Below are 23,916 nucleotides of genomic sequence, written 5' to 3'. Positions count from 1 at the left end.
CAAAAGTGAACCATTTCTGAATTATCAAGTTTTTTAGGTTTTTCAAAATTTGTCAAAAACGCAACTTCAAAATTTTTTTTTAATAAAAGTAACAATTAATTTTTTTTTCTTCTTTTTTATAAAAACGATTAAACACTGGACATTTGTCAATGTTTAAATAATAAATATCTGTCCAAATATAAAAGCGAGACTAAAAACTAAATTGTTTCAATATTTTTTTTATAAGTCCCTTTAAGGAACCTGGTAAATTTCAATTTAGTACGATACTTTGTTACAGTTTCTGAGATTTCCTGATTGATCACTAAGTGGTTTTTCCCTTTTATTTGTTACACAAACCGTTACCTCAAATTTTACCCCTCGAGGAGTAAATTTAAAAATCTTGTCAAATTTCATCTAAGCATTTTTATGGTAAAAAAGCGTGGAATTAATACCTGTTGACTTCCACGCAGGATATATTAATTTAAATAATTGTATTAACTAACATGACTTTGTATTTTTTAAATGTTGAAAAAGAGTAATACTGATTTTCTTGTCGGATCTTCTGGGTAGAATCTACTTTCCGAACCGGTGGTAGCTTCACTTAATTGTTAAATGACGATTCAAAAGTGCTTGTAAAAGCCCACTTGAATAAAGTTTATTTTGATTTTGATATTGATTTTATGAACAATTAACAAACAGTTAATTTCACATTTAATATTAGTATATCTACATATATTTGCGTTATTTTATAAAATGCATTTTATAGACAAGATATCCCGCTGAGCGCCACGATTTAATATAAATTTAAAGCTTAAGATCTAAGTGGCATAGTACGCCATAATGGTATTAGTAAATGTGTTATGTGTTAGAAGTGTTTGCCGATTTATAAATCGAAATATTTGTATGAAATAATTAACCTTACATAGTATAAAAAAGTCGCTTACCGCTGTCTGTATCTATGTATGCTTAGATCTTTGAAATTACGCAACGGATTGTGATGCGGTTTTTTTAATAGATAGAGTATTTCGAGATGATGGCTTTTGTGTATAACACATGGAAAATCTAGTAAAGTAACAATGATAATTTTCGTAGTTTGTAATGTGATGTCGTGAATAATCAAATTTCGTAGCATATTTAGTATCAGTATTGCACCCGTGCGAAGCTCGGCAGATCGCTAGTTGATTATAAAAATGCGTGGAGCTAATACTTGTCGATTTTCAGGCAGGATATATAACATACATATATTTAACTCATTGGACTTTGTATTTTGAATCTTAGAAAAAGAGTAAGTAGCTACTTCTTGCCGGTTGTTCTCGGTAGAATCTATATTCCAAAACAGTAGAAGCTTTTAATATAGTTTGTAAAATGACTATTAACCTTTAAGTACCGACGTGCGGTCTCACAGGCCCCAACAGGTATACGAATTGCTAGTTTACCCCTTTCCCTGCACATTATCGAATCCAGCTTTTCAGTAGCTGCATGGTTAGCGCCTTCATTGATATTGGAACAGGAAATATTGTTGTAGCGGGCATATTTGGTGAGTAATCACCTTTTGAAATTCCGACGCGGCCTCACAGGCCTCACGTCGGTACTAACGTAAGTTTTTCTATTAATTTATATTTTAAATAATATGTTATTTTTAAAGATATTATGAGATATAGATACATCAGGGACTTCTGTCTATTAATGAAATAATTAAAAAAATAATGAATTAAAAAAAATACCCCCCAGGGTTTTTCCCTACTAACATAAGAATAAACTTTATTTGGTTTTTACAAAGGATTCAACGATCTGGTCTCATCTTCCGAAGAAGGGAAAAGCAGTCATTTTAACTTGATTAATGCTTCATAACGACAAAACAAACAGTAAAGACTGAATTTAAATTTTTTTATAATTCTATGAAAAGCGGTATAGATAAATAAATTGATACAGTATACACATGCAGTCGCCGAGCAAGACGGTGGCCTATGTCAATTTTCACCGAATTTTAGATATTTGTTGCGTCAATTTTTGTCTTTTAAATAATATTAATACGGGAAAACATTTTGATAGAGATACATTTGTAAAAAAAGCCAACAATTAGTATTAGAGATTATAAAGCAAAGATTTTGTAGCCTAAGGTTGCACGTGAACGTAGAATGAGTTTGGCAGGACTACTTGAAGCTGTGGAAGTCAATAATTGTGTCTCCTCAGCTTATATTTTCTTTCACATCAACCTAAATTCAAAAGAAAATCGATCTATGCATACTATTCGTGTAATATATACGTTTGTTTGTAGTGCGCTAAACAAGTGTGACCTGACAGGGCTTAAAATTTAAGGAGAAGTTAGACTGTGGATGTTTTTTTATTCAGAAGGTTTATGACAATGTATTATTTTTTATCTAAGAGGTATATTAGTCATAAGTTAGAAATGCTATTTTTTGCTATTCTGAAAGGAGTATTTTTTGTGTTTTGATTTTTTATATCGAATGGTCTAAATTTTTCCCGAAATTGAAGCCAAATAATATTATTGTGTTATAGTTACATGTTTCATAAAGTAGAATTTATTTCTATGGTTATTTTTGCGTAAAACCCTTTAGTTTTCAACATAATATAAGGAAAAATATTCAACTCATACTTTTGATATAAAAAACTGATATTATATACGCGGCCTCTCAGGCCTCACGTCGGTACTAACGTTACAAAAAATGCACGTCGGTACTTAAAGGTTAAAGGGACATAATATCTTAGCTCCCAAGGATAGTAGCGCAATGGTGCTGTAAGATGGCTAATATTTCTTAAGGTACATTCTATGGATGGTGACCACTTACCATAAACACTGTCTATGGTAATAAAGTGTACCATCATTCGTTGCTTTCCATAACTAATAAATGGTAATCCATGGTAGTTAATTTCCAATGTAGCTTAAATTACAAAAAGGGTTACTACTGATTTTGTACCCGTAGTACATCTCGATTCAAAAATACTTTCTTGAATAAAGTATATTTTATTTGTTATAAAACACTATTAAATAAGGCATATTATAAAATTCAAGATTATGTAATTACTTATTATTAATCAAATAATAGTAATTTGTAACTATTAAACCGCCATCTCGAAGAGTCGAGATGGCCCAGTGGTTGGAACGCGTGCATCTTAACCGATGATTGCGGGTTTGAACCCAGGCAAGCACCGCTGATTCATGTGCTTAATTAATTTGTCTTTATAATTCATCTCGTGCTCAGCGATGAAGGAAAACATCGAGAGGAAACCTGCATGTGACAAATTTCATAGAAGTTTTGCCACATGTGTATTCCACCAACCCGCATTGGAACAGCGTGGTGGAATATGTTCCAAACCTTCTCCTCAAAGGGAGAGGAGGCCTTTAGCCCAGCAGTGGGAATTTACAGGCTGTTGTTGTTGTTGTCAAATGATTTGATAGAGATATCTTCCGTCATATTTAATTTCAGAGATAATTAAAAAAAAGATATTTCATGTTTCGAGCTGAACCTTACCATCTATATTATCTGTCAACAGTATTGCAGATTAAATAATATTTTTTCGTTTTATTTCAGATACGCCATTTTGTTTTTCAACTGTCAGCTGTCAACTGTCAACTTTTCCCGCCATGTCAGTCTGCCGCGTTTCGTTAATGCTCTTAATCGCATTATGCGCCTTGGATTGCTGTCTTACAGCCACAGTATGTATACATTATTTTTTTATTATAATAAATTAACACGTCAATAGTTCATAGTATACAATTATAATCGACCATTTACTAAAACATTTAATTAAATGTTAACAATTACTGATGAACAAAGTTTTAATTAATTTATCAAGAATGCAACTGATATTTTAAATTTGTTACCATGACAACCCAAGGTGGATGCTGTTTTCTTTTTCACATTAGAAAGGTGACGCCTTGACCATCTCAGCTTTCGTTCTACAATATAATAATATTATACATTAAACCTCTTTAATTATTATTATAAATAAAAACGGCTTAATAAATAATTTAAATGTAATACTATAAAAAAAAGCTCTCATAGTGAGCCGAGATAGCTCAGTAGTTAAAACGCGTGCATCTTAACCGATGACTGCGGGTTCAAGCACCACTGAATATTCATGTGCCTCATTTGTGTTTATAATCCATCTCGTTCTGGTAAAAAAAACATCGTGAGGAAACCTGCATTTGTGTAATTTCAACGAAATTCGGCCACATGAGTATCCACCAACCGGCATTGGAGCAGCGTAGTGGAGTATGTTCCAAAACTTCTCCTCAAAGAGAGAGGAGGCCTTAGCCCACTAAATTTACAGTCTGTTAAGTAATACTATAAAAAAATACTCTAATTAATAATTTTTCGTACAGTTTTCATTGTAAGTCCGATATTATAACATCGGATCCTAATGGAAGGTTTCTTGGAATACATAATATTATATTACATACCTATATAATCGTATTTAACTAACGTGACTGTATTTTTAAATTAAAAAAGAGTAACTACCTACTGAGTTTCTTGTCCGATCTTTCGGCTATTGGTAGAACTTTCTTGGTGGTAGGGCTTTGTGCAAGCCCGTCTGGGTAGGTACCACCCACTCATCAGTTATTCTGCCGCCAAATAACAGTACTCAGTATTGTTGTGTTCCGGTTTGAAGGGTGAGTGAGCCAGTGTAACTACAGGCACAAGGGACATAACATCTTAGTTCCCAAGGTTGGTGGCGCATGGACGATGTAAGGAATAGTTAATATTTCTTACAGCGTCATTGTCTATGGGTGATGGTGACCACTTACCATCAGGTGGCCCATATGCTCGTCCGCCAACCTATAACTTAAAAAAAAAAAACTTTCCGAGCCAGTAGCAGCTTCGCCTAATGTAGTTAGTAAATGACGATTCAAAATTGCTTGTAAAAGCCTACTTGAATATATTTTGTTTTTGAACACATCCATGATGTAAATGGTTTCCTGTTTTCAGATCCCCAGATCTTACGACCCACGGCTCAGTGATGACGTCATCCTGACAGCAAAGAAGAGGCCGTTCTGCAATGCTTTCACTGGTAACTCTACAATTTACTTGACAATAAGAAAGAGAGAGATAGAGAATATTCTCTTACACTCTCACACCATAGCAAAGCCTTATGGCGACAGCTGTCACTATATAATCGGTCTTAGTCAAGTTTTATTTTTTATTTTTGGCAGGTGACAAATCCGCCAATATGTTAAGTGGTCACCACCACTTATTGACTCCTATTGGCGCTGTAAGAAATATTACACAGACAAAGAAGCATCAGGGATTTCCACCTTTTTAAGTTGTGTTTTTAATTCACCTCATACTCAGAAGTAACGATACCACAAACACCCAAACCCAAGACGACATAGAAAACTAATGAACTTTTTCTATATCGGAGTGGCGTACCCATGAAAACCGGTGTACACACTACTCGACCACGGAGGTCGCCATTCCGAGAAAACTGTAGGTTTTTTCGGAATGACGATTGTGTCTTATGTTAATGTGATTCTGGGATTTGTTCTTCAAACGTTTTTATAATTCCAGGCTGTGGACGCAAGCGCTCTCAGACCATCCCTGGAATGCCAGTCCAGGAGTTATACAGGCAACGTCAGGTAAAACTAATTAATTAATCAAGAAAAAAGAAAAAAATAGTTTAACGTTAATAGTCACCACCGCGCAATTAAGAAATACCACCGTACATCTGCACCATAACTGATGCGCCTAACTAGGAACTAAGATGTTATGTCCCTTGTACCTATTACACTGGCTGACTCACCTTTACAAGAGCATACCAATACTGAGTACTGCTGTTTGAAATACCTAATTAATGGGTGATACCCATGCATAACATCCTATCAAAGAACTGAGGGGTAGAATCAACTCAATTAATGAGTCATATATACCCAGGCAAGCATTAAGCCTGGCTACCAATTAAAACGATAAAGAATTTGAATTTATTTAAAAATTCAAATTTAGAAAGTTTTCGATTTTGGAATATATCCCAAAAATTTCGAATAGAAATCATCTCTCTACTTCGCGCCAGTCTGTTGTGTAGTTCTCACGAAGACAGAAGTCTTTTTATTTTGACGCGTGAATCTTCATGATATTTTTTGACCTTTCACGATCGTATTGAGATTCGAAATTGTTCTTCAGAATTGCGATACCAACTCGATTTATCTGTACAGTCAGAGTAAGAAAACCTTCGTCAGTTTTCAAATTCATTCCTTTATCTTAGTCTTTAACTCTTAGTACCTTTTGAATCTGAATATCAAATCATTGCGACGCAATATGTCATTCTCGAACGAAAATAGATCTTAAGGTGACGAACCTTTTCTTACCCCGACTGTACATATCAATATATAAAATCAATCTTATTCAAGTAAACTTCACAATGAAGCGTTTTTGAATCGTCAACAATTAAACACTACCACCGTTTCGGAAGGCAGCTTCCAGCGAAAAGAAACGGCAAGAAACTCGCATAGTTGCTCTTTTCATATAAACAAATTTACAATGCTGTTATTTACAGTAATTAGTGCCCTATTATGGAACCCAAAAACACCAAGCGTTTCTTTCCAAAAAGTAATCTTTTAATGAATAATACGATTTATTTATTAATTTAGTCTTATAATCTTTTACATAGTTTAAAACAAAGCCCCTTCCGTTCTGTAAGCTTGGATCTTTTAAACTACGTAACGCATTTTAATGCGATTTTCATAAATAAACAAAGTAATTCACGGAGAAGATTTATGTGTATAATACATGATGTGCATACTATAGTAGAGAAAAGCTCAGTATATCAACTTTCCTAGCCGGAGAATACAAATATTTCTGTTTTATATTTGTTTTTAAATCGACAAATTGTATGTAAAGCCTTGTTGAACTCGACTTTGCTTTATACTATTTGTAGATATTGATATATATTTTAATAATATTAACATAGTTCAGAAAGCTTTTGTTGCCAAATTAAAAAAAAAACTGTTAAGGAACGCTTGGATGCGAAAGGTATATACAATTAATGTGTTCATGATTAATAGCACACTTTGGGAATGAAACGATCACCTCCTGGCTATTTTATTTAATTTAAATTGTTTATATTATAATACATGAGAAAAAAAAAACGCTGAGTTTCTTTCGCCGGTTCTTCTTAGGTCAGGGTATTTTCTTTTCCGAACTGGTGGTACTGTTTCAATTGACCATCAATAGGAAATTGTAAAACTTCTATATCGAATAAAGCAATTTGAGTTTGAGTAAGGCTTTGTGCAAACTTTTGGGTAGGTACCAATTCGTCAGCTATTCTAACGCCACACAGCAATACTTAGTATTTTTTAGAAACGACCGCCTCCTGGCTGTTTCTATTCATATTCAATATGTATTTAATAAATTAGCCAAAAAAGAATCCGCTGAGTTTCGCCGGTTCTCAGGTCAGGGTGTTTCCTTTACCAAAACGGTAGTAGTGTTTAATATGATGCTTCCATATTCAATAAAGGAATTAGAGTTTGTGTTTGATATCATTAATTTTTCTAGTTCGGAGATGATGACGTGATGGCGCCCATGGATTCTGAAGCTAATGCCATCGACGAACTCTCCCATCAGATATTAAACGAGGCTAGATTATTCGAAGCTATCCAGGAAGCCAGTGCCGAAATCGCGAGACGGAAACAAAAAGAACTCTTCAACTAAAAACACGAAACAAAATGGCTGAATAAAAAAAACGAGTGCATTTATTGAAATAATAAGGAATAATGACTCTTATATTTTGTATATTAAGGCTTATAATAATCGAGCGAAATATTTTACTTACCGTAGCGTTTGATTTTTAAGCGCCATTTTGAATGAAATTTGACGTTATCCAAAAGCGCCATTTTGAATATTTCGGCGCGAAAATGTTTAAGGAAAAGTATGCGCTGTCTGTTTAATAAAATTATATTCAAATTTAAACTAGGAGGTGACATTATTAATTATTGTATATATTTTTAAATTAATATAATATAGTTATTTAATAATTTAATTTTAATCAATGACAACATTACAATTTTATCTACGATTATTATTTAATAATTTTTAATACATAATTAACATACTCCCTTAGTTTAAGAGCTATATTTGTTAATAATTGTTATTATTTTAAGGAATATTGATGTTTAAATCGAGAAAATAAACAATTCTCACGAAAAATATTTATTTTAATTAACTCATCATTTCCAAAAAAGCACATTTACCTAGAATTGGGTATTTTACTATGTTGGCAGATAGCTATTATATAAGAAGTAAGTCAGGCTGTAACAATATCTCTTTAAAAAAATGCCCCATTTTAAGTTGGTTCAGTTCTCAAAAATCAAAATCAAAATTAACTTTATTGTAAATGTATATGTAATATGTAATATCCTGTCGAGTTAGTCAAAAAGTATTAGCTCCACGCTTTTTTATCATATGTATAATCTTGTATTGAATTACATGTCTTATTTACCAATGTATTTTTTACAAATTATTTATAAAATATCATTAATTCTTTTAATTTAGGAGAATATCTTGCTGTTTAAGGTCTGAGTTGGCTGAGACCTTGCTGGCTGATTCTCATATGCGATTTTTATTAAATCCCTTGCAAGTTCTAAACCCGTTACAATTGAATTATAAAGACAAATGAAGAACGCAAAAATTAAATGGTACTTATCTTGGTATGAACCCACTGTTTCTGGTTAAGATTCATGTGTTTTAAGTTCAATTCCATTCAGGACTTACAGCTCCTAATGTACGTTCGAACTGTCCTCAATTATTTTTAGATGTTATGACTTGTAATTTTTATTTTAAGCCGAAATTATTATGAACACATATCATAGTCTTTGCTTTTCTCTGATGGATCTCATCAGAAATGAGGCGATATGTCAGAGAACCAAAGTCATCGACATAGCCCATCGGATTAACAAGCTGCAAGCAAGTGGGCTGGCCATACTTGAAATTGAATCCGAAATAATTTTGAAAACTTACAGAGTACTTTGCAGTCAACGTGTGCACTGTTTGAGAGAAATAGTCCTTTCAATCCCTGGGCACGCGCTCCCTGTGCCCTAATGGATACGGTAATGCATTATTTTGATCTTTCTCGTAGATTTCAGTCGGCGTTAGCATAAGAACACATTGGAGACCTCTAAAATTATCAGTGTTTCTCTACTATATTGTGAATGTAATATACATATAACACTTCCTCTTGAATCACTCTATCTATTAAAAATACTGCATCAAAATCCATTGCGTAATTTTAAAGATCTAAGCATACACAATGACAGACAGAGTTTGTTTTACACTATGTTATAATCGTATTATAAGTTTTGGGAATTTCAATAATGTATCAGAATGAAATAATAATACATCATTAAAAGTTATTTATTTTCTAATTAATATTCTACAATATAAATTATAACATGCTTTTAAATATTCAAGATTTTATATCTCTCCAGCCATTTAAGATACAAAGTCTTTTAAAAGGACAAACAATGTTAAAAGTATGTTTTCTTTTACATTTTATTACAGTTTAAATCTATATACAGATTTTACATGATATTACAGCCGTAGAACCATTTATGTTTCGTATGCTTGCAGTCTATTTTCAAACATGTCGTCATAGGGATACGACTTAAATTCCCCTGGCATCACGCTCCATATGTCAGGGATTTCATCCATGGCGAACGACCTTGGTTTCATGCTGTTATCATACCAGTCGTGGAAATTATGCGGCAGGAACTGTAAGAGAAACACGCTATGAAACTTTTTGGAACATTTTGAGTAAGACCAGCTCGTATGCCTTGATGGAAGACATATTTTCTTATGACGTCATCACGAAAAGCGTTTTGATACTTTATGATGTCATGACTCCCTTCCAGTCCTCAACTGCTTTTGACTTCTTCAAATATACTCTTTCAATAATATCCTCATGAGTAGGTCTTTGTGCAAGGCCGTATTGGTAGTCATCAGCAAACAGCAATGGGTATCAACAAACAACAACAACAATAGACTTTTTACCACTGGGCTACGGCCTCCTTTAAGGAGAAGTTTTGGAACATATTCCACCGCACTGTTCCAATGCAGGTTAGTGGAATATACATTCCCTCACGATGTTTTCTTTCACCGTCAAGCACGAGATGAATTATAAAAACAAATTAAGGACTTGAAAATTTGTTTTGAACCCGCACTCATCGTTTAAGCACGCGTCCTAACCATTGGGTCATCTCGACTCTTAGGTATCATCGTGTTCAAATCAATGGGTTAGTGAACTAAGTACAAGCACAAGGGACATCTTAGTTCCCAAGGTTTGGCACATTGGAGTGTGGAATGATTAATTACAGCACCAAAGTCATAATTAATAACCATTAAGTGGCTTCTTTGCTGGTCCATATATTATATATATACTACAAGAACAGCCTGTAAATATTGCTGCTGCCTAGGCATCCTCTTCTACTAATCCAATGCGGGTTGGTGGAATACACGTGTGGCAGGATGTCTATGAAAAAAAAAGTCTAAAGAGACAAATGATTGGATAGTTCACCTTAAGGGAGTCAGGTCCTCGCTTCTTCCTCAGGTAGTTGAAGCAGCAGGACCGGAAATGTCGGGTTCCACACGCAGACGCACATTCGCTTCCACAAGAATCACAGGAAATGCTCGCAGCCCATAGCGAACTGCCTACAGGAGACAATCAATATTAATGTATTATTATTAATAGTTATCATGTCACAGAATTACATTACAAATAAAACCAAAATAGGCATATGTACTTTATTCAAGAAGGCTTTTACAAACACCTTCGAGTTTCATATGAAGTAAAGCCACAAGTTCAGAAAGTAAATGATTTCGAGAAGAATCGTCATCAAACTCATTTTCATCATTTGATTATGTTAGTTAAGTATAGTAGGACACAACTTAGATCACATCGGCAAAATTCGTAAAACCAATCACATCCGAATTGAGTAAGCTGTCCCAAATTATCATTATTTATTTCTTATGCGAATATGATCTTTGCACAAACGTAATAACTTGTAATATCATATGAACTAATATATTCGTCAATTTGACGCGTCGATTTACACGCACTCGCTGTCTCGGGTCGAACTGACGCGAGAATCTATAGCGACGAATGGCGTCAAATAGCGCGATAGGGAGCTGTTTCTATTGGTCGTGTAAATCAGCAGTAATCGGTTTTATTTCCATTTCATTGCATTTTCCGATGCTACATCTACTTTGTATCGTACTATACTTTATGTAATATATCCTGTCTGGAAGTTAAGAAGTATAAACTCCACGCTTTTTTATCATCTACTTAATTTTGTGTTGAATAATATGCATGATTCATTAATGTTAATTTAATTACATTAAACAATATATCTTACGACTTAACTTATGCCGTTACTTTTCTTTTTTTTATTTATGCCAATAAGGCCCTGGCTATTTCCGCCAATGTCATGTGCGAATAATAAGGTTCTATATAAAAAATTTCGTCTTAACATATAGCTCAAATTATAAGCTAGTAAAACTTTTAATTAGCATGACTTTTTCATCTCATTGTACAATCATCGCCATATTTGATATAATTTACACAAAACTATAATAAATAATACAATAAAAGCTGGTGAAAATTGTAAATTAGTAGGTAGTTTTTGAGATTAACGCTTTTAGACAGACAAACAGACGCAGAGAGATTATTATATCGTATAATATAAAGCAATGGATACTTTCAAGGCTTTATTAAAATATGTTACTAATATTCCTGTTTCCCTCAATCAAATACAGTAGCTCAAGAGGTCAGTATCTATCCTCTACTTTTTACATCCCTTATGTTTATTCTAGTTTATTCTAATGAGACTAGTATGATATGAATGCAAAATGGCGTTTCAATAATGATATCTAAAAACACACGATCCCATCAGTAAAAACCACATATATACTTTGAAAACTTTTTCTAAATCGATTCGGCTGGGAGTCGAACCCGGGACCTAGTGGCGTATCCATGAAAACCGTCGCCATCTTCTACAAGCTCCTTCTCCTAATGTAACCCCCCCCTTCCCTCTTTTCTCTTAGTAATTATGCCTTACGTAGTCCAATCAAACGAGTTATGATAATCGGTCATCGGAAAAATAACTTAGTAACCTTTAGATAGGTTCAACGGTTTTTCGTCCAGTACTCTGGCCTGGTTCCATTTTAAAAAATATGGTCAACGACAGTTACGAAACACTTAATATATATAACGTAGCTTATATCACGATTGCTCTTGCAAACGATCAACGAAGGACCACATTGCAAAGCCGTGTTATGCTAATAAATTAAATTTCAAACATTTAGTATGAAAACGACACAAACAGTACACCTCCTTAAATCGATCAACATGCACGCTAACATATTCATGCATATCTAGATTCTAGAACATTCCATATTGGAATACCTGTGTCGGTGTCTCTGGACGAGGCGGCTTCTCTTTTATAACGCCTACATTCAGCCTGCGACCATGTCGCTGGCACAAAATAATATCAATTTAATATGAATTAATGATCACAACCTCAAAATTTCCCACTGCTAGACAAATGCCAGGTAATTTAATAAAAATGCCATCACCACAAAAAAAGATCTTTTATACGGCCGATATGTATTTTTGGTATTGGGTTATCATATATGTGAGTTTATTTTTGAAACTGCCTGGAGGCTAATGTTATGAAACTTTAATAACGGTCATGTTCACCATCAGTTAGTTGTCACCACTATAGAAATAGTGGTGAAAGAAATGTCATACACTATTAACTTTACTAAAACTATTGGAAACTCAGATGTTATATCACGAGTGCCTGCAGTTACACTGGCTCACTCACGTGAAACCTAAACCGCATAATAATAAGATTTTAGTTGATTATGTGATAAGTGGGTGGTACCTACCCAGACTGACTAAGGCAAAATTCCCTATTTTTTTTTATCTTTACAACAAATATGGGCTAAATAGTGGCTAAGGCTCCTCTCCCTTTTGTAGAAAAGGTCTGGAACACATTCCACCACGCTGTTCCAATACGGATTGAAAGAATTCACAATGTGTCGGAATTTCTATGAAATTATACACATGCAGGTTTCCTCACGATGTTTTCCTTCACCACCGAGTATGAGATGAATGATGAACACAAATTAAGCGCATGAGTATTCAGTGGTGCTTGCCTGGGTTTGAATCTCATCTTTACAAACAAATGTTTTATTGTTTTTATAGCTAATTAAAATAATTAAATAATTCTTACCGATTAGCATTAAGGATACAATTGCAACCAACTTCAGCATGACTGAAGCAATAACGAAACGCTTCACAAGATGGCTGTCCCGCAGTTGAGGATGAAGTGACGATCCATTGGACCAACCCCCTTTTTATAAGGAAGCTGAGTTTGTTTACTACGTGGGAGGGAGGACGCGTTTTAAATATTTATTCAACGATATTATTTTACATCTATAGGGAAGATTATTTTTTTAAATAATTAATATATATTTATATTTTTTTAATTTCAAATCGGTGGTAGGTTTACTTTTAATATAGTTCTTTAAAAGTATAATAATAATTTATTATCGCAAAAGGTAAATACTACAAAAATAAGTTTCTATATATATGAGTTAACAATATGTATAACTGTGATTAAACTTATATTCTTTTATGGGTTATTTACATATAAGGGATAACAATTCAAAAGTGCATGGAAAAGCCTACTTGAATAAAGTATATTTTTATTTTAAACCAATTCAATCTGATTGGGGGAAAGAGCAAGCCTTCTTAATATGATGATGAATTAATTAAATAAATAATTTAAAAATTAAAATAATTTAAACGCAAAATAATCAACAAATATAATAATAAATAAAATGTGTGTGGATCTCCTGAACACTGCGCACCACCTTCCTCCAGCCATTCCTATTCTGTGCCGTTCGTAGGCAAGCCTGGGCACAGGATTACTATTCATTTAATTTGTAAAAAAAGAATTATATGGTAATACTAACTAAAAATGCTTAATCGCACAAACGAACAAAATACCATCTACTATCATCATTTACTTATAGTAAAGTAAAGTAACAGCCTGTAAATTTCCCACTACTGGGCTAATGGCCTCCTCTCCCATTAAGGAGAGGGCTTGGAACATATTCCACCACGCTGTTCCAATGCGGGTTGGTGGAATGCATAAGTGGCAGAATTTCAATGAAATTAGACACATGCAGGTTTCCTCACGTTGTTTTCCTTCACCTCCGAGCACGAGATGAATTATAAAGACAAATTGAGCACATGAATATAGTGGTGCTTGCCTGGGTTTGAACCTGAAAACATTGGTTAAGATGCACGCGTTCTAACCACTGGGCCATCTCGGCTCTTACTTATAAAATGTACAAATTAAATTTGCTAATATTATATATCAAAGAGTTACAAACTTATGCTTTCAAAGTTTTTCGATGAATACGTTAAAAATTGATGGAAAAGGAAACATGTATTGAATATATAATTACTTAATGTAACTCGCTGTTACGGTCAATTTTTAAACATCACGATGGATTAATACAGGGGAGTATTTAATCTATATTAATAATTTCGTTGAGAGCCGATATAGCCCAGTGGTTAGAACGCGTGCATCTTAACCGATGATTGTGGGTTCAAACCCAGGCAAGCATCACTGAATTTTCAGGTGCTTAATTTGTTTAGTTGTGTTAGGTAAAAAAAAAAACATAGTAAAAAACTTTCATATTGTGTTTAATTTATAGATATTCTGCCACATGTGTATACCACCAACCTGCATTGGAACAGCATGTTGGGATATGTTCAAAACCTTCTCCTCAAAGAAAGAGGAGGCCTTAGCCCAGCAGTGGGGAATTTACAGGCTGTTGTTGTTGTTGTAATTACGTGCAGGTCTCAGACCGATCGAAACCTATCCCTACGCTTCCATATCGCTTTGATAAATTAAAAAACTAAACAAATACATCCTTTACTTTTCATATAACATATAACTTTTTCCAAAATTTTGATCGATAATTTATATAACATCATTATCATAGTATAAAACAAAGTCGCTTGCCGCTGTCTGTGCCTATGTACGCTTAGATCTTTGAAATTACCGAACGGATTTTGATGTGTTTTTTTTTATTAGATAGATTTTTCAAGAGGAATGTTTATATGTTAAATGGTACACCTTTTGGTAGAATACGTTAATTATCATTATTTTGTTTTGTTGTTGTTTTTTTGTAGATTAAGTTTGTCAGTAGTTACTTTTTTTATTTTTTAAACTTTTTATTATGTTTCGTGTCCTAATAAACATTTCTTTCTTTCTTTCTATATATGATACATGCATAACAGTAGAGAATGACTGAAAAAATATTGTGCGATCTTCTGCAGTATATTTTTATAATTACAGCGGGACGGGTCGCTACTATAAATATTTATAATTTTTTCACCTGCACCAAATTATTATTAGGAACACGCTTACTGAACGCAGCCGTAAACATCAAACATGGCCGCCAATACAAACATTTGAACTGTCATGTCATTGAATTTCACGGACTTAATACCGTAATATCTTGATTATAGAAAATTTTGTATAGACTAAAAATCATAATTATTTAACGATCTATAATTGGTGATATATTTCGGTGTGGTTACATTATTAATATTTATTAAATTTAAGAAATTTAGCTATTCGGATTTTCAACCGCGAAATTCGCTTTTCTTACCAAAGCTTTACTAGTCGACGTACTTATGTTTTCAGTATGTAAATAAGGAAAGAGTTCTTTGCCTTAGTAGTTGTTTGTGTATCGTTTTCCCATTGTTTACACCGGCGAAGTGTTATGGGGTTGAAGTGCTTTGGAATTACTATGGCATGTTTTGTATGAGTTATTTGTTGATGTTTTAAATGCCTTATTGGTGCAGTGGACAAAATATCTCAGATCCTGAGGTTCAAACTTTAAATAATTATTGTTAATTGTCGAAAATTTGTCAGTAATAAAAGTACACAGAATATTTATTTATTATTTGTTTCATATTATAAATATTATAGTCGTTAATTGACATTAAATAAATTAACAAAAAATGAACGAAAATGACAATTTTCGTTCCATGCGCGACTCTCTTTTGTTTTTTTTTCCTTTAATATTTTTTTTTGTGCGGGAAAACACCTGTATTATTTTATACAGCCATTTATATAACGTTCTATAATCGATTAGACTTTTATGAAATCCGATGCAATAACAAAATATTAGTTTATTAAATAGTTATAATATAAACGTATTAACATAAGCAAGTATTTCTAAGACAAGGAAAGGAAATTTGTAAATAATTAAATTAATTATTATTTGGTATGGTATAAAACTTAAGACTCATTAATTTAAAAAAATACTTTCACAGAACATAATGAAATTTTACTACTCTATTCCAACCACGAATAGAAAAAGCCAAATAAACAAAATTTAACAGCAAATTGACGCGATACCATTGGTCGAGTCATTGTGGATTTAAAATATAGCAATTAGTACGTCAACGAAACCGTTATCGAAATTTTGGAAGTAAAATCAAAGTGTATATAAGTAGTGTGTTGTAGTAGTGTTGTATTATAAATAGAGATATATTAATCATAAGCTCTTAGTAGTGCACAGTATAGCTGAGTTAGCAAATCGCATGAATAAGCTATTTTTATATTCATTTTAATAATTGTATTAACTAACATGACATTGTATATTTTTAAATGTTGAAAAAGAGTAACTACTAAGTTTTTTGCCGGTTTTTCTCGGTAAAATCTACTTTCCGAACCGGTGGTAGCTTCACTTAATTGTTAATTGACGATTCAAAAGTGCTTGTAAAAGCCCACATGAATAAAGTTTATTTTGATTTTGATATTGATTGATAATGAGAAAAATAAAATGTCAATTACTGTAATCAGTATATAAGAGTTTAAAAATGTTTATTTACTAACGAAAGTTGAAAATAATACTTAATTTATTCAAAAATCCATAAATAAAAACGCACTTTATAAAACGTTTGCCACGTGACACAGAACGCTCCTGATTGGCCGGGCTTATGATGAAGTCACTTGCTTGTTAACCTTGCTTGCCTTCTATATGTACCACAGATCAAAATACAGACAAGTGACATCACCGACCTCATTGCAGCGCCATATTGTCCAAGTAGTGTTTTTGCGTGCCATTTAAATATGGAATTTTTAATTAAAAACCAGTCAAATAGCCTATTACGTAAATCTATTAACGTAAGGCTTGCTTATCTTTTTTCAGTAGTTATATATAGAAATAAAACAATTATATATTTAGTATCATTTTAATAAAAAAATAAAATTTATAATGTGTTCTATATCTTATATACTATTTTATATAAAACAACCATTTGTGACTATTAACTAATGCGATCAGCGATCCCACATGTGGGATAAAGTCTTGGGAATACTTGGAGCTTACTCTACGTTACTTGGCGTATAGGTACCAACCACACATCAAATATCTTACACCAAACTGGAATAGTGAAGTGAGCCAGTGTAAAGGCGACATTTTTTAAGTGGTCACTACCAACAGACAAAAGTGCTATGAGAAATATTAACTATTCCTTATTTTTTGCGTGTAGTTACACTGGCTCACTCACTCTTCAAACTGAAACACTATTTATCAGCTGTTCGGCGGTAAAATATCTGATGAGAGGATGGTAACTACCCAGACGGGCTTACATATGGCCCTAAGCCCAGGACATAACATCTGTGTTGCCAATAAGTTGGCAATGAAGTTCTTAGTGCTTATTCTATAGCGATGGTGACTTTCCCATCGCATTAAATATGGCAGAATACATGTGTAGGTTGCCTCACGACTGTTCCACCACGGTTTGAACCAAAGATTTTTGGTTACGTCATAAATGTCCAACTTTACGTTTTATAAATAAACTTATTTATAAATTTGCAATAATAAAGCCATTTTGAATATGAATTGGTTTTTTTACAGTCTTAATCTCTTGTCTTTTAAATTGAATCTCAATTGATTTATAATCTTATATAATAAAAAAAGCCAAAACATTGGCAGGAAATTCTTAATATTACATTCATAATATTTTACAAAATTAAGAAAAGTGAATTATTTAGTAACAAAAAGTTTATTTTTAATTTATTATATTACTAGCTTACAAAAACAAAATTATGGCCTAAGATACTTATTATATCAGTTATCTGCTAGAGATAGTCCCATCAAAATCGGTCCAGTCGTTCCAGAGATTAGTCGGAACAATTAGACAGACAAAAATTATAAAAAAATGTTATTTTCTTATAATATGTACCGTGTATACATATGCATTGAGTAAAAAAGGGCTATTTTAATGTTACAAATAGACACTCCAATTTTATTATATGTATAGACATGGCCGTATTTAGGGGAGGGCAACCGGGGCAACTGCCCTGGGGCCTCCACGTGGGGGGCCACAGTTTTCAGCAACTTAACAAATACCGAAATATAGTCAAATTATAATAATATTATTATTTAATATTTTAAAACTTAACGATACAAGTAAATAAATCATAGCTACTGATTGAAATATAAAAAGTAATTAATTCATGATAATATAATTATTAGGTTTTTCACGCTTCTGTTTATCTAGGGCCCTATGCTTTGTGGCCCGGGGGCCTCCAGAACTTTAAATCCGGCTCTGTGTATATATGGCTATAGTGTTTTTATTTCATTTTATTTTATTTATTAGATAGGTCGCTAACAGAGCATACATTCTTACAATTGTACATGCTAATAAACAAAAGAAGATCTAGACTAAATGATGCCCCAATTATAAGCAACACTGCATTCTAATAAGACAACAACATAATACTTAGTAATGTTGTCTTAAATTTTCGCGATTATTACACATTTAAATAAAACTAATTATAACGGATGAATCGCGTATATTAATTACCTACCTACCCGTCTACCCGTGACCACGAACACTGCAAAGTGCTCGAAACGTCGGGATGTTTAAAAATAATTAATATACGCGATTCATCCGTTATAATTAGTTTTATTTAAATAATACTTAGTACTAATAGTTTAGTGAGCAAAGTTTTTTTTTTTTTAAATATAAGTTAGTATTTGTGTTATATATGGTTCAAGGCCACACGATGCTCTCGATCCAGGGCACGTAGGCCGCCACGCGCGTGTATATGCCCGGCTCGCCCACCAACCCGCAGGCGTGCCCGTATGACGTCACGCCCACCACTGTGTACATGCAGTGGATTTGCATGTGTTTCAGCTGTAAGGGGCCCCCGCTGTCGCCCTGCAGAATCGTTAAGGGGACACTGAGTTATGAATCAAAATAAACTTTATTCAAGTAGGCTTTCACAAGCACTTTTGAATCGTCATTTTACAATTAAGTGAAGCTACCACCGGTTCGGAAAGTAGATTCCACCGAGAAGAACCGGTAACTCAATAGTTACTCTTTTTTAACATTTAAAAAAGTCATGTTAGTTAATACAATTATTTAAATTAATATATCCTGCTTGGAAGTCAACAGGTATTAACTCCGCGCTTTTTTATCATCTATAAAATCTTGTATCTAATAATATGCCTTTTTACCAATGTATTTTGAACCAGTGGTAGCTTCGCTTAATTGTTAAATGACGACTCAAAAGTGCTTGTAAAAGCCTACGTGAATAAAGTTTATTTTGATTTGAGTAGCTTATGAGAATATTCCACTACGCTGCTGATGGTTGCACTTGTGGTAAAATTTCGTCGCAATAAGTCACATGCAGGTTTCCTCACGATGTTTTCCTTCACCTCCAAAAAGGACACAATATAGAACACCCTTAGTTTGGGTATAGTAAAGGACTACACACAGACACGATTGATTCCTTAAGGACAAGTAGAGAGGCAATAAAAAAAAAGGAAAGGAAAGATTTTTCCTTTATTTCTGTGTGGGGAATTGGATCATATTTTTCCCCGAATTTGGGGAACTTTGCTTAGATTTTTGGGGAATTAGGTGAATGGGCACTGGCAACCCTGGATTTTAGATAAGTTTCAGAGTAGTGTCGTGTCACTGGGAGCTGTCACTCATCAGAACTGCCCTCGGTTACCTGGCACGTATCCCTGGACGTGGTCTTGTCGCCGTAGCATATCTGCGTGCTCGTGTTGAGGCCGTTCCTCAGGTTGCGCTCCGGGGGGAACAGCTCCGCGCACTCTTCAGGCGAGAACTCCTCCAGAATCACCTGAAACGGGCGTTTGATACCAATTTACAGGTCGTCGGAGTATTTGATACCAATTTACTTGGTGGTAGGGCCCGGTAGGTACCACCCACTCATCAGTTATTCTACCGCCAAACAACAGTCAGTATTGTTGTGTTCCGGATTGAATGAGCCAGTGTAACTACAGTCACAAGGGACATAACTTAGTTCCCAAGGTTGGTGGCGCATTGACGATGTAAGGAATAGTTAATATTTCTTACAGCGCCATTGTCTATGGGCGATGGTGACCACTTACCATCAGGTCCATATGCTCGTCCGCCAACCTATACTAGAAAAAAAATCTAATCTACCGTAACCCACACAAAGTTATCATTAGAAACACGCTTACTGAACGCAGCCGTAAACGTCAAATATGGCCGCCATTACAAATATTTGAACTGTCATGTCATTGAATTTCACGGACTTAACCGTTACCGTTACCGTAATATCTTGATTATAGAATTTTACTATAGACTAAAAATCATTATTATTTAACAATCTATGTATTATAGGCTATTTGACAATGCGAAAAATAAATTGTGAATTATTGCAATCAGTGTCTATTATGAGTTTAAAAATGGTTATTTAGTAACGAAAGTTGAAAATAATCCCTAATTTATTCAAAAATCCATCAATAAAAATGTATTTTTTCAAACGTTTGTCACGTGGCACAAAACGCTCCTGATTGGCCGGGCTTATGATGAAGTCACTTTCATGGTAACTTTGCTTTTCTACTGTATGTACCACCTATTAAAATAAAAGAAAGTGACGACACCGGCCCCATTGCAGCGCCATATTGTCCAAGTAGCGTTTTTGCGCGCTATTTAAATATGGATTTTTTAATATGATATTTTTCGGCAAATATGTACTAGAAATAAAAAACTCAACTATTACTGGGTTCCGTAACCTCTACTAAATAATATAAAATGGATTTTAAAAACCAGTCAAATAGCCCATTTCACTGACTTAATACCGTAATATTTTGGTTATAGAAATTTTGCTACAGACTAAAAATCATAATTATTTAACGATCTATGATTGGTGATATGCTTAGGTGTGGTTACATTATTAATATTTATTAAATTTAAGAAATTTAGCTATTTGGATTTTTAACCGCGAAATACGCTTTTCTTACCAAAGCTTTACTAGTCGACGTACTTATGTTTTCAGTATGTAAATAAGGAAAGAGTTCTTTGTCTTAGTAGTTGTTTGTGTATCGTTTTCCCATTGTTTACGCCAGCGAAGTGTTATGGGGTTTGGAATTACTATAGCATGTTTTGTATGAGTTATTTGTTGATATGTTTTAAATGCCTTGTTGGTGTAGGGGGCAAAATATCTCAGATTTTAAATTAACGTGGTTATTTTTATTACAAAAGTTATTAACGATATTTCGACATTATCTTCGAACTGTCTCGCGAACAAGACATTCGTAGATAATTTCGAAATATCGAGCTCCACCGATTAAAAATAAAAAACATGGTAAATATCCCGAAATTTATAACTTTTAGTAATAAAAATATCTCAGATCCTTAGGTTCAATCTTTAAATAATTATTGTTAACTGTCGAAAATTTGTCAGTAATAAAAGTACACAGAATATTTATTTATTATTTGTTTCATATTATAAATATTATAGTCGTTAATTGACATTAAATAAATTAACAAAAAATGAACGAAAATGACAATTTTCGTTCCATGCGCGACTCTCTTTTGTTTTTTTTTCCTTTAATATTTTTTTTTGTGCGGGAAAACACCTGTATTATTTTATACAGCCATTTATATAACGTTCTATAATCGATTAGACTTTTATGAAATCCGATGCAATAACAAAATATTAGTTTATTAAATAGTTATAATATAAACGTATTAACATAAGCAAGTATTTCTAAGACAAGGAAAGGAAATTTGTAAATAATTAAATTAATTATTATTTGGTATGGTATAAAACTTAAGACTCATTAATTTAAAAAAATACTTTCACAGAACATAATGAAATTTTACTACTCTATTCCAACCACGAATAGAAAAAGCCAAATAAACAAAATTTAACAGCAAATTGACGCGATACCATTGGTCGAGTCATTGTGGATTTAAAATATAGCAATTAGTACGTCAACGAAACCGTTATCGAAATTTTGGAAGTAAAATCAAAGTGTATATAAGTAGTGTGTTGTAGTAGTGTTGTATTATAAATAGAGATATATTAATCATAAGCTCTTAGTAGTGCACAGTATAGCTGAGTTAGCAAATCGCATGAATAAGCTATTTTTATATTCATTTTAATAATTGTATTAACTAACATGACATTGTATATTTTTAAATGTTGAAAAAGAGTAACTACTAAGTTTTTTGCCGGTTTTTCTCGGTAAAATCTACTTTCCGAACCGGTGGTAGCTTCACTTAATTGTTAATTGACGATTCAAAAGTGCTTGTAAAAGCCCACATGAATAAAGTTTATTTTGATTTTGATATTGATTGATAATGAGAAAAATAAAATGTCAATTACTGTAATCAGTATATAAGAGGTTAAAAATGTTTATTTACTAACGAAAGTTGAAAATAATACTTAATTTATTCAAAAATCCATAAATAAAAACGCACTTTATAAAACGTTTGCCACGTGACACAGAGCGCTCCTGATTGGCCGGGCTTATGATGAAGTCACTTGCTTGTTAACCTTGCTTGCCTTCTATATGTACCACAGATCAAAATACAGACAAGTGACGTCACCGACCTCATTGCAGCGCCATATTGTCCAAGTAGTGTTTTTGCGTGCCATTTAAATATGGAATTTTTAATTAAAAACCAGTCAAATAGCCTATTACGTAAATCTATTAACGTAAGGCTTGCTTATCTTTTTTCAGTAGTTATATATAGAAATAAAACAATTATATATTTAGTATCATTTTAATAAAAAAATAAAATTTAATGTGTTCTATATCTTATATACTATTTTATATAAAACAACCATTTGTGACTATTAACTAATGCGATCAGCGATCCCACATGTGGGATAAAGTCTTGGGAATACTTGGAGCTTACTCTACGTTACTTGGCGTCTGGGTACCAACCACACATCAAATATCTACCACCAAACTGGAATAATGAAATGAGTGAGCCAGTGTAAAGGTGGACGAGCAAATAGGTCACCTGATGGTATGTGGTCAGCAACAACCATAGAAAGTGCTATAAGAAATACTAACCATTCCTTATTTTTTGCGTGTTACACTACGTTACTAGTTACTACTAAGTTACACTGGCTCACTCAATCTTCAAACTGAAACACTATTTATCAGGTGTTTGGAGGTAGAACATATTGATCAGCTATTTGCCGGTAAAATATCTGATGAGAGGATGGTAACTACCCAGTAGGGCTTACATATGGCCCCTACCACCAAGACATAACATCTGTGTTGCCAATAACTTGGCAATGAAGTTCTTAGTGCTTATTCTATAGCGATGGTGACTTTTCTACCGCATCAAATATGGCAGAATACATCCGGCATATGTAGGTTGCCTCATGACTGTTCCACCACGGTTTAAACCAACGGTTTTTGGTTACGTCACAAATATCCAACTTTACGTTTATAAATAAACTTGTTTATAAATTTGCAATAATAAAGCTATTTTGAATATGAATTGTTTTTTTTTACAGTCTTAATCTCTTGTCTTTTGAATTTAATTTCAATTGATTTATAATCTTATATAATAAAAAAGTCAATC

The 23,916-nt window shown here is 33.2% G+C and overlaps 2 protein-coding genes across 2 annotated transcripts; one reads left to right on the top strand and one right to left on the bottom strand.

Annotated features, from left to right (window-relative positions):
* The first annotated feature begins 3,537 nt into the window (after positions 1–3,537).
* On the top strand, positions 3,538–7,923 carry LOC124541666 (cardioactive peptide). Its single transcript, XM_047119593.1, has 4 exons — positions 3,538–3,658; positions 4,932–5,013; positions 5,511–5,578; positions 7,491–7,923. The coding sequence occupies exons 1-4, from the start codon at positions 3,587–3,589 to the stop codon at positions 7,644–7,646; spliced, it is 378 nt and encodes a 125-aa protein (XP_046975549.1). The 5' UTR covers positions 3,538–3,586; the 3' UTR covers positions 7,647–7,923.
* Positions 7,924–9,392: 1,469 nt separating this feature from the next.
* Positions 9,393–14,014, bottom strand: LOC124541514. Its single transcript, XM_047119429.1, has 5 exons — positions 14,002–14,014; positions 13,223–13,342; positions 12,391–12,459; positions 10,504–10,637; positions 9,393–9,701 (listed from the first exon to the last, which is right to left on the bottom strand). Exons 1-5 carry the CDS (start codon positions 14,012–14,014, stop codon positions 9,540–9,542), a joined length of 498 nt encoding a protein of 165 aa, XP_046975385.1. The 3' UTR covers positions 9,393–9,539.
* Between the last annotated feature and the right edge of the window lie 9,902 nt (positions 14,015–23,916).

This window comes from Vanessa cardui, chromosome 28 (assembly GCF_905220365.1).
Source record: "Vanessa cardui chromosome 28, ilVanCard2.1, whole genome shotgun sequence".
NCBI lineage: Eukaryota > Metazoa > Arthropoda > Insecta > Lepidoptera > Nymphalidae > Vanessa > Vanessa cardui.
Note: the sequence above shows the minus strand (reverse complement) of the source record. Positions and strands in the feature narration are given on the sequence as shown.

Coding starts and splice junctions, on each gene's coding strand:
- LOC124541666 (XM_047119593.1), top strand. CDS start 3,587: ATGTCAGTCTGCCGCGTTTCGTTAATGCTCTTAATCGCATTATGCGCC. Junction 3,659..4,931: donor ATTGCTGTCTTACAGCCACA/GTATGTATACAT, acceptor TCCTGTTTTCAG/ATCCCCAGATCTTACGACCC. Junction 5,014..5,510: donor GTTCTGCAATGCTTTCACTG/GTAACTCTACAA, acceptor TTATAATTCCAG/GCTGTGGACGCAAGCGCTCT.
- LOC124541514 (XM_047119429.1), bottom strand. Junction 12,460..13,222: donor TGTATCCTTAATGCTAATCG/GTAAGAATTATT, acceptor ATTTTGTGCCAG/CGACATGGTCGCAGGCTGAA. Junction 10,638..12,390: donor GTCCAGAGACACCGACACAG/GTATTCCAATAT, acceptor TGTCTCCTGTAG/GCAGTTCGCTATGGGCTGCG.